The sequence below is a fragment of the Tauraco erythrolophus genome, chromosome 3, assembly GCF_009769465.1.
Source record: "Tauraco erythrolophus isolate bTauEry1 chromosome 3, bTauEry1.pri, whole genome shotgun sequence".
Taxonomy (NCBI): Eukaryota; Metazoa; Chordata; class Aves; order Musophagiformes; family Musophagidae; genus Tauraco; species Tauraco erythrolophus.
Genome location: NC_141467.1, coordinates 2,057,370 through 2,069,552, shown reverse-complemented (window position 1 = coordinate 2,069,552; position 12,183 = coordinate 2,057,370). Strand labels below are relative to the sequence as shown.

General features: G+C 42.5%; 1 protein-coding gene across 1 annotated transcript in view; it reads left to right on the top strand.

Annotated features, from left to right (window-relative positions):
• The window catches only part of PIGN (phosphatidylinositol glycan anchor biosynthesis class N), a 104,126-nt gene that overhangs the window by 6,889 nt on the left and 85,054 nt on the right, over positions 1-12,183 (top strand). Inside the window, exon 2 of the mRNA XM_086608958.1 lies at positions 6,545-6,804. Coding sequence (XP_086465084.1) covers positions 6,578-6,804 — 227 coding nt within the window. The 5' untranslated portion in view covers positions 6,545-6,577. The remainder of the gene's footprint in view (positions 1-6,544; positions 6,805-12,183) is intronic.

Below are 12,183 nucleotides of genomic sequence, written 5' to 3'. Positions count from 1 at the left end.
CAAACAATGCAACCAAAAACCCTTCTCCAATCTGAATGAATCACTTTATTTTGGAAAAGTGATTCATGGCGGTCAGGAAGTTCTTGCTGCTTTTCTTTCTTTCATCTCCTGGACTTTGAGGAAGGTCTCCACTGGCACTGCCTTGCTGTCTCTCAGAACAATTGCTCCCCTGCATCTGCTCGCTCCCTTCTCTGCTCGTGTACAACATTCCATAAAGTGAGAAGCTCCGAAGTCTGGTGAAGCCTTCAGCATCTCCTGGGCAGTGCTAATTTTCTACTTGCTCTGTTCATGTGGACAACTCGTATTTAACAGGCAGTGAGTAGCTTGGTGGATCTTTAGTACTTTTAAGAATCTGAAAAGGGTCTTCATTTGAGAATCCACACCAGCTTTGTGTGGTTGGCTCCAATTTGTTTGAACAAAAAATACCTTATTGGGCTAGCTTAAATTCTGACATACTGAAGGTTGGACAGCATCATTGTTGGATCTGTCCTTAGTTGAGGAGGTGGTGACAGAAGGAGAAAAAATATAGGAAGAAGAGAATAAATGTGAGTCTGATACATCGTTGACTAGTTGGGCTGAGTCTGTAGAGGAGGTGAATTGGCTGTCTGAACTTGTTATAACAAGTGTTTGAGGGCACAGAAAGAAATGGCGTGTAGCAGATAGGTTGCAACGTGCTCCTCTGTTATCTGGAAGCTTCTTTCTCTCTTGGTGTGATAGGCAACGGCTTAACAGAACGAAGTAGAATAATTTGGTCAGGATTTAGGCGAAACTCACCTTTCGCTTTGTGAAAATACAGACTGGGAGGTAGCGCACTGAGTCACTTGATATGGGATTGCCTGGGCAAGTATCAGAGGACACAAAAATGCTGAGATATCCTTGGCAGAAGTTTTGACAGAAAGATGTAAGATATATTTTCAAATGACAGTTTGTTTGTCTGCTTTTTGGATGGCCAGGCACCTGCAGGCAGAGACATTTTTGCACTAGTAATAAATACTTAGATCTGTCTCCTTGTCCTCCAAAGTGAAAAGGGGGACATGTGTGTGATACAATTCTGTTTTTCTTCTCTTGACAGGCTGTGGTTTTTGCTTTTTCTTATAAGCTAGTGCTTAACCCACTTTTTTCCCTTTATCCTTGTTATTTCTTCCTTTTGACGTCTCTCACGAGGTTTCTGCCTTGAACCATCAAGCACCAGGCTCTACAGAGAAGTTTACTCATGATGACCTCTGTAATGGAGAGGGCAGGAGAAATCTAAAGGACTCTTTCTTTTTCTTTTTTTCTTTCCCCCCTCCTTCGTGTGGTATCCCATGGAAGCTGGATTTCATTTCTGTATCTCATGTGAGATATAGAGAAATAGTATGTAGATAAGCATGTTTCCTGTGAAGACAGATGCATACATGATGCTAGCTGTGCTTTCTCTGTGCCTAGAAGGTATGAGAGTAGGCACTATAGGTTTGAGGGATGCCTGAGACCCCAAATTTTACTGGTTAGCTGCTCTCTCCTGTTCCCAGCCAAAACCATGCCAGAAGGCTGCTGGGCAACAAGGAGTTTGACACTGATGCTTCCATTTGCAGCTGCTCCTCATGCTGGCAGACCTGTTGGAACACCTACAAGATCCTGTTCAACCTCTGGTTCCCACACTGGACCTGCAGGTTCAGACTGGCTTGTGAAACCACCCTGTCAAATGGAGATGCAAAAGCACAAAGGAGGAAGAAAAGAGGAGAGGAAGAGATCTCTGTATGACAGAGGACTCAGATGAGTGAAGACCTCTGCATTTTCAAATTTAGAGGTGCCGTCAACTAGTTGCATCTGTTCCTGCACTGATTATGTGGAAGGCTGTGTTGACTGCTAAGTGACATCCCTGCTTGGACTTGCAGTCTGAAACCTTGCATTGCATCTTTGAGAACACAGATCAGCTGATGATTCCTGTCCTTCTGGAAATGGGTGGGGAAAAAAGGGTGTAATGGTAGAGTATATCATAGGCAGAAAAAAACCCCAGATGTCTGAGGAGATCTATGCCGAGGTTTTGCCACAAATCTCATTTTTCCTAAGTCTTCCTTTTCTGATTTATGAAGATTGTGTCCAGATCTTGTAAGGGAAAGGATGTTTTCAAGGTAAATATTAGCTTTCCCTCTCCATATTGATGGCCTGTCATGCAAGAGTGCAGTGGAGGAGAGATGACCACAAGTATCCAATCTGAAGTGAGATACTCATCTTCTGTCCCTGCCACAAATGCTTGTAGCTGCAATTACGCAGCACAAATGTTGCTTAGCATTAATCCTCCTTTTCGATGGAGGTCCATTCACAAATCCCAGAGATCCATCTGTCTTTTACCTTCACTTTCTCCTATATGGTTTACCTTTCATGGTTCGGTGATCCATGGTAAATCAACTTTTAATAGTAGGATCTGGGATATAGATGGCTGCTCCAAGAAGAAATGTTTTTTCTCTGTTGCCTTGTCATCCATTGAACTAACGACTCCATATCGAGTAGCTAGATATGCATGGACAAAATTGTCTTGTGCCACAGCAGAAGGAAGGGTGGTAGACCATCCTAGATTTAAGAAGCTTAAGTACTTGCAAATGTGAATTTGAGTGACTTTGGCATTACCAATTAGGGAAGAGAGTTGTCCTCCGGTTTGCAGCACGTATTCTAACACTTGAAATCCAAAAGTGGACAATTAAATGTTGATGTTGATAGTGAAATGCTGGTGTTCTGGACTTGCCAGCTGTCGGCCTGGATTTAGATTGCAGCTGGGGTGACTGCTTTATCTGTCTTTCTAGGAGAGAGAAAGCACCCTCATTTTTCTTACCAGTGTGCCTGCAAACCAAAGAAGACTTCTGAGTGATACCTCTGATGCTCTTTTTGATTTCTTTGACTTCCTGTCTTGCTGGCTTTTTTGAGTTAAGAACTGTGTGAAGCACCAGTTGGTAGTAATTCAGCCAAGAAATGAACCAGTATCAGCCAAACCTGTTTCTGCACAGCAATGGATCACTTAGACAAGCTCTTTCTCAAAATGCAAACTGGTTTTTATATGGGAAGGGGACATTACAGCCTGTTGTTCAACTGTCTCCCACTTGTGTCCGTCTTAGACCATGGTACTTGTAAGTTCAGAGGTGCCTAGTGAAGGCATTTCTTTGACAGGGAAAACTTAACTTCTTTAGTATCTGTTTGTTCCCTGATGTGAGTATTTGTCAGATGTCTGATAAGTAATTTTGAAATTCAGTGAATGTGAATGACTATCTTGGTGACCATTTTACCTGCAGGAGGGTGGTGCAGAACCTGGTCCATACAAACGGTGGTCGCAGTGTCTGTCACAGGCAGCATGCCTGGGAGATCCCTCTGGCTGTCTTCAGTCTCTGGGAAGAGTTTTCTGGAAATTAACTTGCCCATTTTTATTCATGTCGCCATACCTTTTAGGGAGACTAATGTTTTCACATCGTGGGTGAAAACAGAAGCTTGGCTGCATTCAGGAACCCAAGTGTTGCCTTCTCCCCGAGCATCGTCTCCCTTGGAGAAAACTGATGTGCACAGTCGTTCTTTTCTGATACAGTCTCATTGCTGTGTCAGATCTCTCCCACCTGCCTGGTTCAGCTGTTAGAGAGGAGGATCTCGAAAAGAAGTACCATCCATGTGCCTGCTTGCTTTTCTTTCACCCTTCTCAGTAGACAAATACGTATCAGTATTGCGGGCTGACAAGAAATGGGGATGCGCTCCAAGTAGCGTAGCAAGTGTTGAGAGGAGCTGACACAGATGAGAGTGGACCCATGGAAAGTTTGGTCCAAAAAACCCTGGGCTTGGGTGTTTGCCCTACAGGGGTAGAATGGGTGCTTTGGTTTGAAAGTCCTGGCAAAACCCAGAAAAGTGCTGAAGAACTTCCTTTTCGATTGAAAACCAGTTACTGAAAATGTTTTGTTCTTCCATGATGCTTTGGATGGTCAAAGAGGATCTGTTTCACAAATCAGCTGTATTAAAGTAATTTTAGACACTTTGGGCTGGCAATGACCAAGTTGAGTTGTAACTTCTTCAAGATGAAAAGGTGTAGGAGGTCACTGGTGCCTCTTCAGAATTTCTGTTGACTGTATTTAAACTTTGTTCCTTGAGTTGCAGCCTTCTCTAACCACAGACAAGTGCTCGTTTGTAACACCTCGCCCAATGCCTTAGGAGCTTGAAAGTAAGACTGGAAAGGGCACCGAGTGCCATTCTGGCATTCAGCTGAGATGCAGTTTAGGAGCCTTCCAAACACTTTATACCTGTGGGAAAGTATTTGTAAGCCTGAGGGTAGGATGCTCTTCACGATGTTATGTCGCAGCGATGACACACAGGATTTTACATCAAAAGAGCAATGTAAGCTAAGCTAGAGGCAGAAGGGGAGGCAACGGGGGTGCAACAGCAGCAGGTGCTTTGGGAGCTGTCCGTCTTGGCATCATCTGATGGTGATGAGCAGTTGGATGTGTTGTGCCCAGATGAATAGTCTAATGTAGTCAAGCTGTTGTTGCAAAAGTAAGTCTCTTTTTAAAAAAAAAAAAAAAAATTCTGTGGATCACTGTAGTCTAATACAGCATTGAATTTGAATTGTAGATTGCACTTATTGCTGCAAGCAAGGGCTCAGGCCTGGGGGGAGTTAAAGCAAAGAGAAATAGCTGGTGCTGAAAAGAGATTACGTTGCTAATACTTTAATCAGAAGAATTTAGAATGTGTTAAGCTATAGAATTGTAGCACTGGGAGTATACAACAGCAAGTATCTGATTGAAGTAACTGCTTTGTTTAGTAGAGTGTTTAGTCTCATCAGTTTAAGGCATAAATAGTTGAGATTCTCCTATCAAACACAACTACATCAAAAGAAAAAGCCCTCTGGAAAATAAAGCTTGATTGAGTAAAATGAGATCCAAGGTTCAACTTAATGGTATTTCTGTGACTGTGGTTTCATGTGTTTAAATTCATGCAGGAACCCTGAGTACTTAACAGTAAAAAATAAGCAAACTAATATTTACAAATATTCCAAGTATCTCTTGGAATCTCACTTGTAGACATAGCAGCATGTAAGTTACTGATTAATGAAAAGTTTTTATTTGATCACTTAAGCGTGACTACTACATGTTTATTTGAAATGTTGTATTTAAGTTGTCTTGTTCTTGTTACATGATTTTTCTCTCCAAATTTCTAAAATGAGAAATTACTATACTAATGTTTATGATTAGGATTGGAGTTGCTGCGTCTGTGTTTCAATAGGGAAAATGGGTGGAATTGAAAGTTGTGGTTGTTGCTTACAGATCTAAATTTTTTTTTTGGATTAGTAATTAATAATATATATTGACTTTCAAATCTTTTTTTTTAGTATGTGGGTTTTTTTCCTCTGGTTTTCCTGCCCCTTAAAAAAATTTATTTTAAAAAACATCTTTCAGAGTTTTGATCACAGTTAAGATTATGTGGTAGTGAAGCCTTTTTTTCTTTATTTGATAAGAATAATAGTCTTACCATGTGGTGGCTGTCTGTTTCCATGCAGCTACTGGAATTGTGTAGGTAACAAGATACACATTGTCATTTAGAAGCACTAACTAGATTCTGAAAGGAAGAGTTTCTTGGAGAGGTGTGTATTTACAGAGGTAATTGACTCTCCGAACCTTCCAGACTATTAGGAACATCTGTTTCTAACTTGGTGAGTGGAGGTGGTGTTTTGGTAAGGTTGCTATTTAGCTAATATTTAAATAACTAAGTTAGCAGCCTGGGCAGCACTAATAGTACCTTGTGAGAACTAAGCCTCGTTCAGGCTCAGATCCCACGCTTGCCTGAGTCAATCAACATGCTTGTGTTGCCTTCGGTAGGCACCATCCGAGCCCCTTGGCACACGTGGCAGGCACGTACGTTTCCACTGTACCTGGTATTAAGCATATTTATATTGCTAGCCTGAGTTCAGGGGACGACAGGGCAGAAAAAACATTCAAAGAGGGACTATGGTTATCTATGAAACATAATCCTTCACTGTTGTGGTTTCGTCACCCGTTTTAGAAGAAGAATAATGTTCTGCGCTCAGCAGAGCGTCTTTGTTCCTTTAAAAGAAGCTTTCTGTTTCTAGGCAGAAAGTAATGAACCCAGAATTGGTAGTAAACTTAGAAGAGACAACTTTGGATGGATATTTACTATAGGATGGCTTTCCCTAGCTGTCTTTGGCTTGGGTGTCAACACTGTCATGCAACCAGCTGACAGAGGGTAGTATGTTCACAGAGACATTGCATTGTCTGAGTCTTCTGTCACTGATGTAGGTAACAAAAAACTACTGAATAGCAGACAAACTGGCTTGATTCAGTGGTCTTTTGAAGCCATCTGATACCCCACTAAACACCAGAGATGAGTTACTGAGACGTAATGACTATCTGAAAGTCTGAATTAGTCATGCAGTCACTTTTGACCAAAACTTCTGGGAAAAAGCTTGTTGGATCCTGGGTAATGACTGTGGTTATGGTACTCCCGTTCTATAACCAATTAAATAAATGTTGGTTCTGATAAGTCTCATCTGCCTAACTTTATTTTTCTTGCTCTCTCTCAGTGTTGGACTTTGCCTTGCCAGCCTGCAGTTGCCATGGCTATACCAGTCTTCATACTCGCTGGTCTCCTTGTGCATTGTGTGTTCTTGGTCTCCATTTTTGACATCTACTTCAGCTCTCCCCTGGTTCATGGTATGACTCCTCAGCAGACTCCACTGCCACCTCCAGCAAAACGTCTCGTACTCTTTGTCGCTGATGGTCTGCGGGCAGATTCCCTGTATGAACTGGACAGCAACAGTACACCCCAGGCACCTTACCTGCGGTAAGTCCATCTGAAAACGCTACTGAGCCAGGAGATTTCGCTTCGGAAGACAGCTCTATGTACTCTTGAAAAGAGAACAAGAGGAACAATAGCAACTGTGGTGGCTTGGATGCTGCCTTCCCTCTGCCTCTCGAGTAACAAACTTCGCAGTGTTACGCTCCGCAGAAATGCGTGAATTTGAGTGGGTGTCCCTTGTTTGCAATAAAGCTGCTAAACCACAAAAAGAGTAACTTGAGTCAATATTGCACTCTGAAAACTACAGCTAGTAACTGAGAGGAGCGTGAACTTTCTCTGCTCACATCAGCGAGGCATCAATTCTAAAGCCTAACAGAGTCGTTCATTTAAACTGCTTCCTGCATGTTCAGTTTAGGAGCAGTAGTTCCTTAACGTGCTCATCTTCTAATTCCAAGCTACTGAGAAAGCTTTTTAAGGAGCAATTAAAAAAGATGGCCTGAATGGATCTAACAGCAGGCTGCCACTTCCCATTTGTTCCACCCTTCCTGCATGTGTGACTCTGCTGCCTGCCTTGTGCTCTCCAGTGTGTGTCTCATTGCTTAATGGAGTGATTTGGTTTAAGATTGTGGAAAACTAGTCCTATCAAAAAAGAGTGTTAAAAGTCATATCCTTGAGTGCTTAAAACTAATTTTCAACCAACCTCCCCTGTTTCCTTATATCAAGATAATTATTGATCATAAGGCAAATAATTTCTTAGACTTTTTTTCCTTAGGCAAAAAATTTCTTTGACTAAATAAGTATGAAATAAGACTACTCTTGTGTAATTGCTTTGATCTGTCTTGAGAATCAGGGCAAACCCAAATAATCGATCATCTGAAGCTGTTGGGACATTAGCAGTCTGCTACAGAAATCTGAGGAGCCCTTGCTACAGCACTTGCCAGCTCATATGGGATCACTTGTACCTGCTTCTCCGGTTGTTAGTGGTTTTGTAAGGTGCTGTCTGCCACACTCCTATCATGTGAGTTTTCCGTGTTGTCTTTTGGCAGTGAACTTGCTGCTTCCTCCAGAGCAATTTCTTCTCTTACCAGTAAAACTGTTGGTCTTTTGCACTGTCAACAAGGTGGGAGCACTGTGATGGAGCAGTGGTGGACAGTGGCTAGGAAAGGGTTATAATGGATATTTTTGCCATTAAGTGGTTCGAGGTTTTTCAGTTTCAGTCATTCAGCATTAGAACGTCTATCTATCTAGAAAGAAAAAGTTATACATGGTTGGAAAGTTGGCACTTTATCTCTGCTTTACCTTGTTTGTGGAGTTACTTTCTGTATCAAAATCTGTGGAAGTCCAATATTGTCACCTGTGCTGAAAGCACATGGGTGAACGGAGGGGGAGAACTGCAGAGTAGCTGGTAGGTCACCAAGTGGAATGAAATACCAGTAGAGATTGGCAGTGCCATCTGTATTTCTCTTGTCTCTCGTTCTGCATACAAATACATGTGTCTGTGAGAGATGATGAAAAGAAAAAACATGTGGCATCTTGTGCCTTCTGCAAGGTGGAGGGCCAGGCAGTCCAAAACGTATCTTCAGCTCCATAACTTACTCTGCTACAATTCTGAAGCTCAGTGTTGTGTCACCAAACCTGTGAGCTGTACAGTTTCCGTAAGTTAACCTTGTAAACAGGTCAACGAGATCAGATGTTCGTTGCTGAAAGTGTTTCCTTTTTTATTCTGCCAAATTACTGCTATCTGAGCTTTCCTTTTTCAATAATATTCACCGAAAATATATGCAGTTTAATATAAAGTTAACTTTTTTGCACATTCATTCCTAAGTACCAGGTGTTCAGTCCTTTATCCACTTTACAGTAGCTGGTAACGTAACAGCCAGATTAGTTGTCTCATCCAGGTGGAGCATTTCGGGAACTACTGTGTTGTTAATGAGGAAAGATTATCTTTAAATGGGCAAGAACTGTTCTTGTAGCCATGTGCTATAAATAGAAGCAAAGTTTTAGTAGGCACATATTAGTAATAATAAACATCCATGAGGCTTAGAGCAGGTTGCTGGCTGATATATGCCAAATACCTAGTCTTCTCTCTTACAAATATTCTTGAAAAAATCTGTTTTTTAGCAGTGTTGTGATAGCTGTGAAGGACGGTAGGTGGTCTGAATTGCTGTGGTAGGGGGGAGCAGATTTCAGGGAAGATTTCTTCCTTGTCTGTCATATTTCAGCTGTATTACTATATCATACTCATATTCATCATTGTTATTATGAGTAGCTGATGTTTATATTGTCAAATTAATTTTTTTAATAGTTCTTCTGAGTAAAAGGCTTTGAAATAATTCAAAATAGCTAAATGAACTTTAATTTTTTTAATAGTTCTTCTGAGTAAAAGGCTTTGAAATAATTCAAAATAGCTAAATGAACTTTAATTTTTTTAATAGTTCTTCTGAGTAAAAGGCTTTGAAATAATTCAAAATAGCTAAATGAACTTTGAACAGGTAAATGATGATACCTGGCTGTATTTTTTTTCTGCCTGATACATGTTATTATTGACTTCAGATCCGGTGATACAGCCCCACAAAAGCAAAGGTAAAGGATTACTTTCCAACTCAACAGGAATGAAATTCTAATTAAAACAATTTCCTACCTGTTGTGACAGTGGAGTGTGAGGAGGGTGAAAAGTGTTTTAGTTTTGTCCTAAATATTCCACTAATGCTAGTGCAATACGTTTTGATCAGAGTTTCCAGTGAGAATAAATTAGAAACCACTTTAATACTTAAATCCTTTTTCAAATTAGTACTTTTTTCAATACAACTTGTCTTAAAACCTAGCAGAGATGAGAGGTAGGAATAACACGTCAGAGTGCTATGTCACCTTTTACATTTTGCAGTGTAATATTTGGGCTATTCCAAATAGTCCTGTGAGCTTTCAGGTTGGCCTCAGAATGTGAGGTCTAAGACGAGTTAAAAAAAAAAAAAAAAACACAAAACCAACAATAAGCAAACTGAATCCTGCAAGCTTAGAGTAGAGCCTGAAATTTTAGGTTGTGGTTTGATTCTTACTTCGTTAGTGAGAAATGTGTTTGGAGCTGAGTGTACAGATCTTGTCATTAACGCTTGTATAAAAGCTCTGTTAAAAATCGAGTCACCAAGCATGAGCTTAGAATCTACTTGGGCTAAAACACATCCGATAAAAATCCTATAAAAATAAGCAAATTTTGTAGCTTATATCATGCACAACAAAATACAATTTCCTGGTAGATTCGACTCATAAAAACTGCTTTGAATTTGTTCAGAAGATTCTGTTGCTTTTTTCCTAAACATTAGAATAAGGTATGTCCTGGTGTGTTTTGTTTCCTTCCTTCCTTCCTTCCTTCCTTCCTTCCTTCCTTCCTTCCTTCCTTCCTTCCTTCCTTCCTTCCTTCCTTCCTTCCTTCCTTCCTTCCTTCCTTCCTTCCTTCCTTCCTTCCTTCCTTCCTTTCCTTCCTTCCTTCCTTCCTTCCTTCCTTCCTTCCTTCCTTCCTTCCTTCCTTCCTTCCTTCCTTCCTTCCTTCCTTCCTTCCTTCCTTCCTTCCTTCCTTCCTTCCTTCCTTCCTTCCTTCCTTCCTTCCTTCCTTCCTTCCTTCCTTCCTTCCTTCCTTCCTTCCTTCCTTCCTTCCTTCCTTCCTTCCTTCCTCCTTCCTTCCTTCCTTCCTTCCTTCCTTCCTTCCTTCCTTCCTTCCTTCCTTCCTTCCTTCCTTCCTTCCTTCCTTCCTTCCTTCCTTCCTTCCTTCCTTCCTTCCTTCCTTCCTTCCTTCCTTCCTTCCTTCCTTCCTTCCTTCCTTCCTTCCTTCCTTCCTTCCTTCCTTCCTTCCTTCCTTCCTTCCTTCCTTCCTTCCTTCCTTCCTTCCTTCCTTCCTTCCTTCCTTCCTCTTCCTTCCTTCCTTCCTTCCTTCCTTCCTTCCTTCCTTCCTTCCTTCCTTCCTTCCTTCCTTCCTTCCTTCCTTCCTTCCTTCCTTCCTTCCTTCCTTCCTTCCTTCCTTCCTTCCTTTCCTTCCTTCCTTCCTCCTTCCTCTCCTTCCTTCCCTTCCTTCCTTCCTTCCTTCCTTCCTTCCTTCCTTCCTTCCTTCCTTCCTTCCTTCCTTCCTTCCTTCCTTCCTTCCTTCCTTCCTTCCTTCCTTCCTTCCTTCCTTCCTTCCTTCCTTCCTTCCTTCCTTCCTTCCTTCCTTCCTTCCTTCCTTCCTTCCTTCCTTCCTTCCTTCCTTCCTTCCTTCCTTCCTTCCTTCCTTCCTTCCTTCCTTCCTTCCTTCCTTCCTTCCTTCCTTCCTTCCTTCCTTCCTTCCTTCCTTCCTTCCTTCCTTCCTTCCTTCCTTCCTCCTTCCTTCCTTCCTCCTCCTTCCTCCCTCCCTCCCTCCCTCCCTCCCTCCCTCCCTCCCTCCCTCCCTCCCTCCCTCCTCCCTCCCTCCCTCCCTCCCTCCCTCCCCCTCCCTCCCTCCCTCCCTCCCTCCCTCCCTCCCTCCCTCCCTCCCTCCCTCCCTCCCTCCCTCCCTCCCTCCCTCCCTCCCTCCCTCCCTCCCTCCCTCCCTCCCTCCCTCCCTCCCTCCCTCCCTCCCTCCCTCCCTCCCTCCCTCCCTCCCTCCCTCCCTCCCTCCCTCCCTCCCTCCCTCCCTCCCTCCCTCCCTCCCTCCCTCCCTCCCTCCCTCCCTCCCTCCCTCCCTCCCTCCCTCCCTCCCTCCCTCCCTCCCTCCCTCCCTCCCTCCCTCCCTCCCTCCCTTCCTTCCTCCCTCCCTTCTCTGACACTGGGCAGTGAATCTTTCTCTTCTTCCAGAAGATGGAGACAAGAAAACAGCATATGGCAATGCTCATGACTTGCTCTCCTGCAGGCTCCAGCTGTTGGCATCTTCAGTAGACAGGAGCAGTTTGAGGCTGTTTCTTGCACTTGGGCTTTGTCCTCTGTTTTCTTTGCTTTTTGTCTGTTGTAGCTGTTGTACAAGCCTAATCTCTAGAAAATGTATGTATTTCTGTATACATGATGAGAAGGTATTCTCCTTCACTTAGGTGTAATTGCAAAAGAGACAAGATTTACTTACATTTTCTTTTGTTGCTGAAATGTTTTGCACCATAGATTTACATGGCTTTTAAATTCTCTTGGTGCTGGCTTCCGATATTCAGCACAGACAAAGGCAGACACGGTCACAAGAACTAATTATAATTGAGCATATTTAATGAGTAAGAGAAGATTGAACTAGACACTTTCAAGCTAAATAGAAAGAACAAACGAAAGTAACACCAGGCAGAAACAATCTATCGGGGGGGGAAAGAAAGTAAGCTATAGCAGGAAGCAACAGAAATAAAAAAGTATGTTAATTCTAAGTGTATTAGAACACCAGCACTGCAAACAGATGAGTTTAGGTGATGAGCCACAGTAGTAATGTTCTCTGTGGGTGTTAGA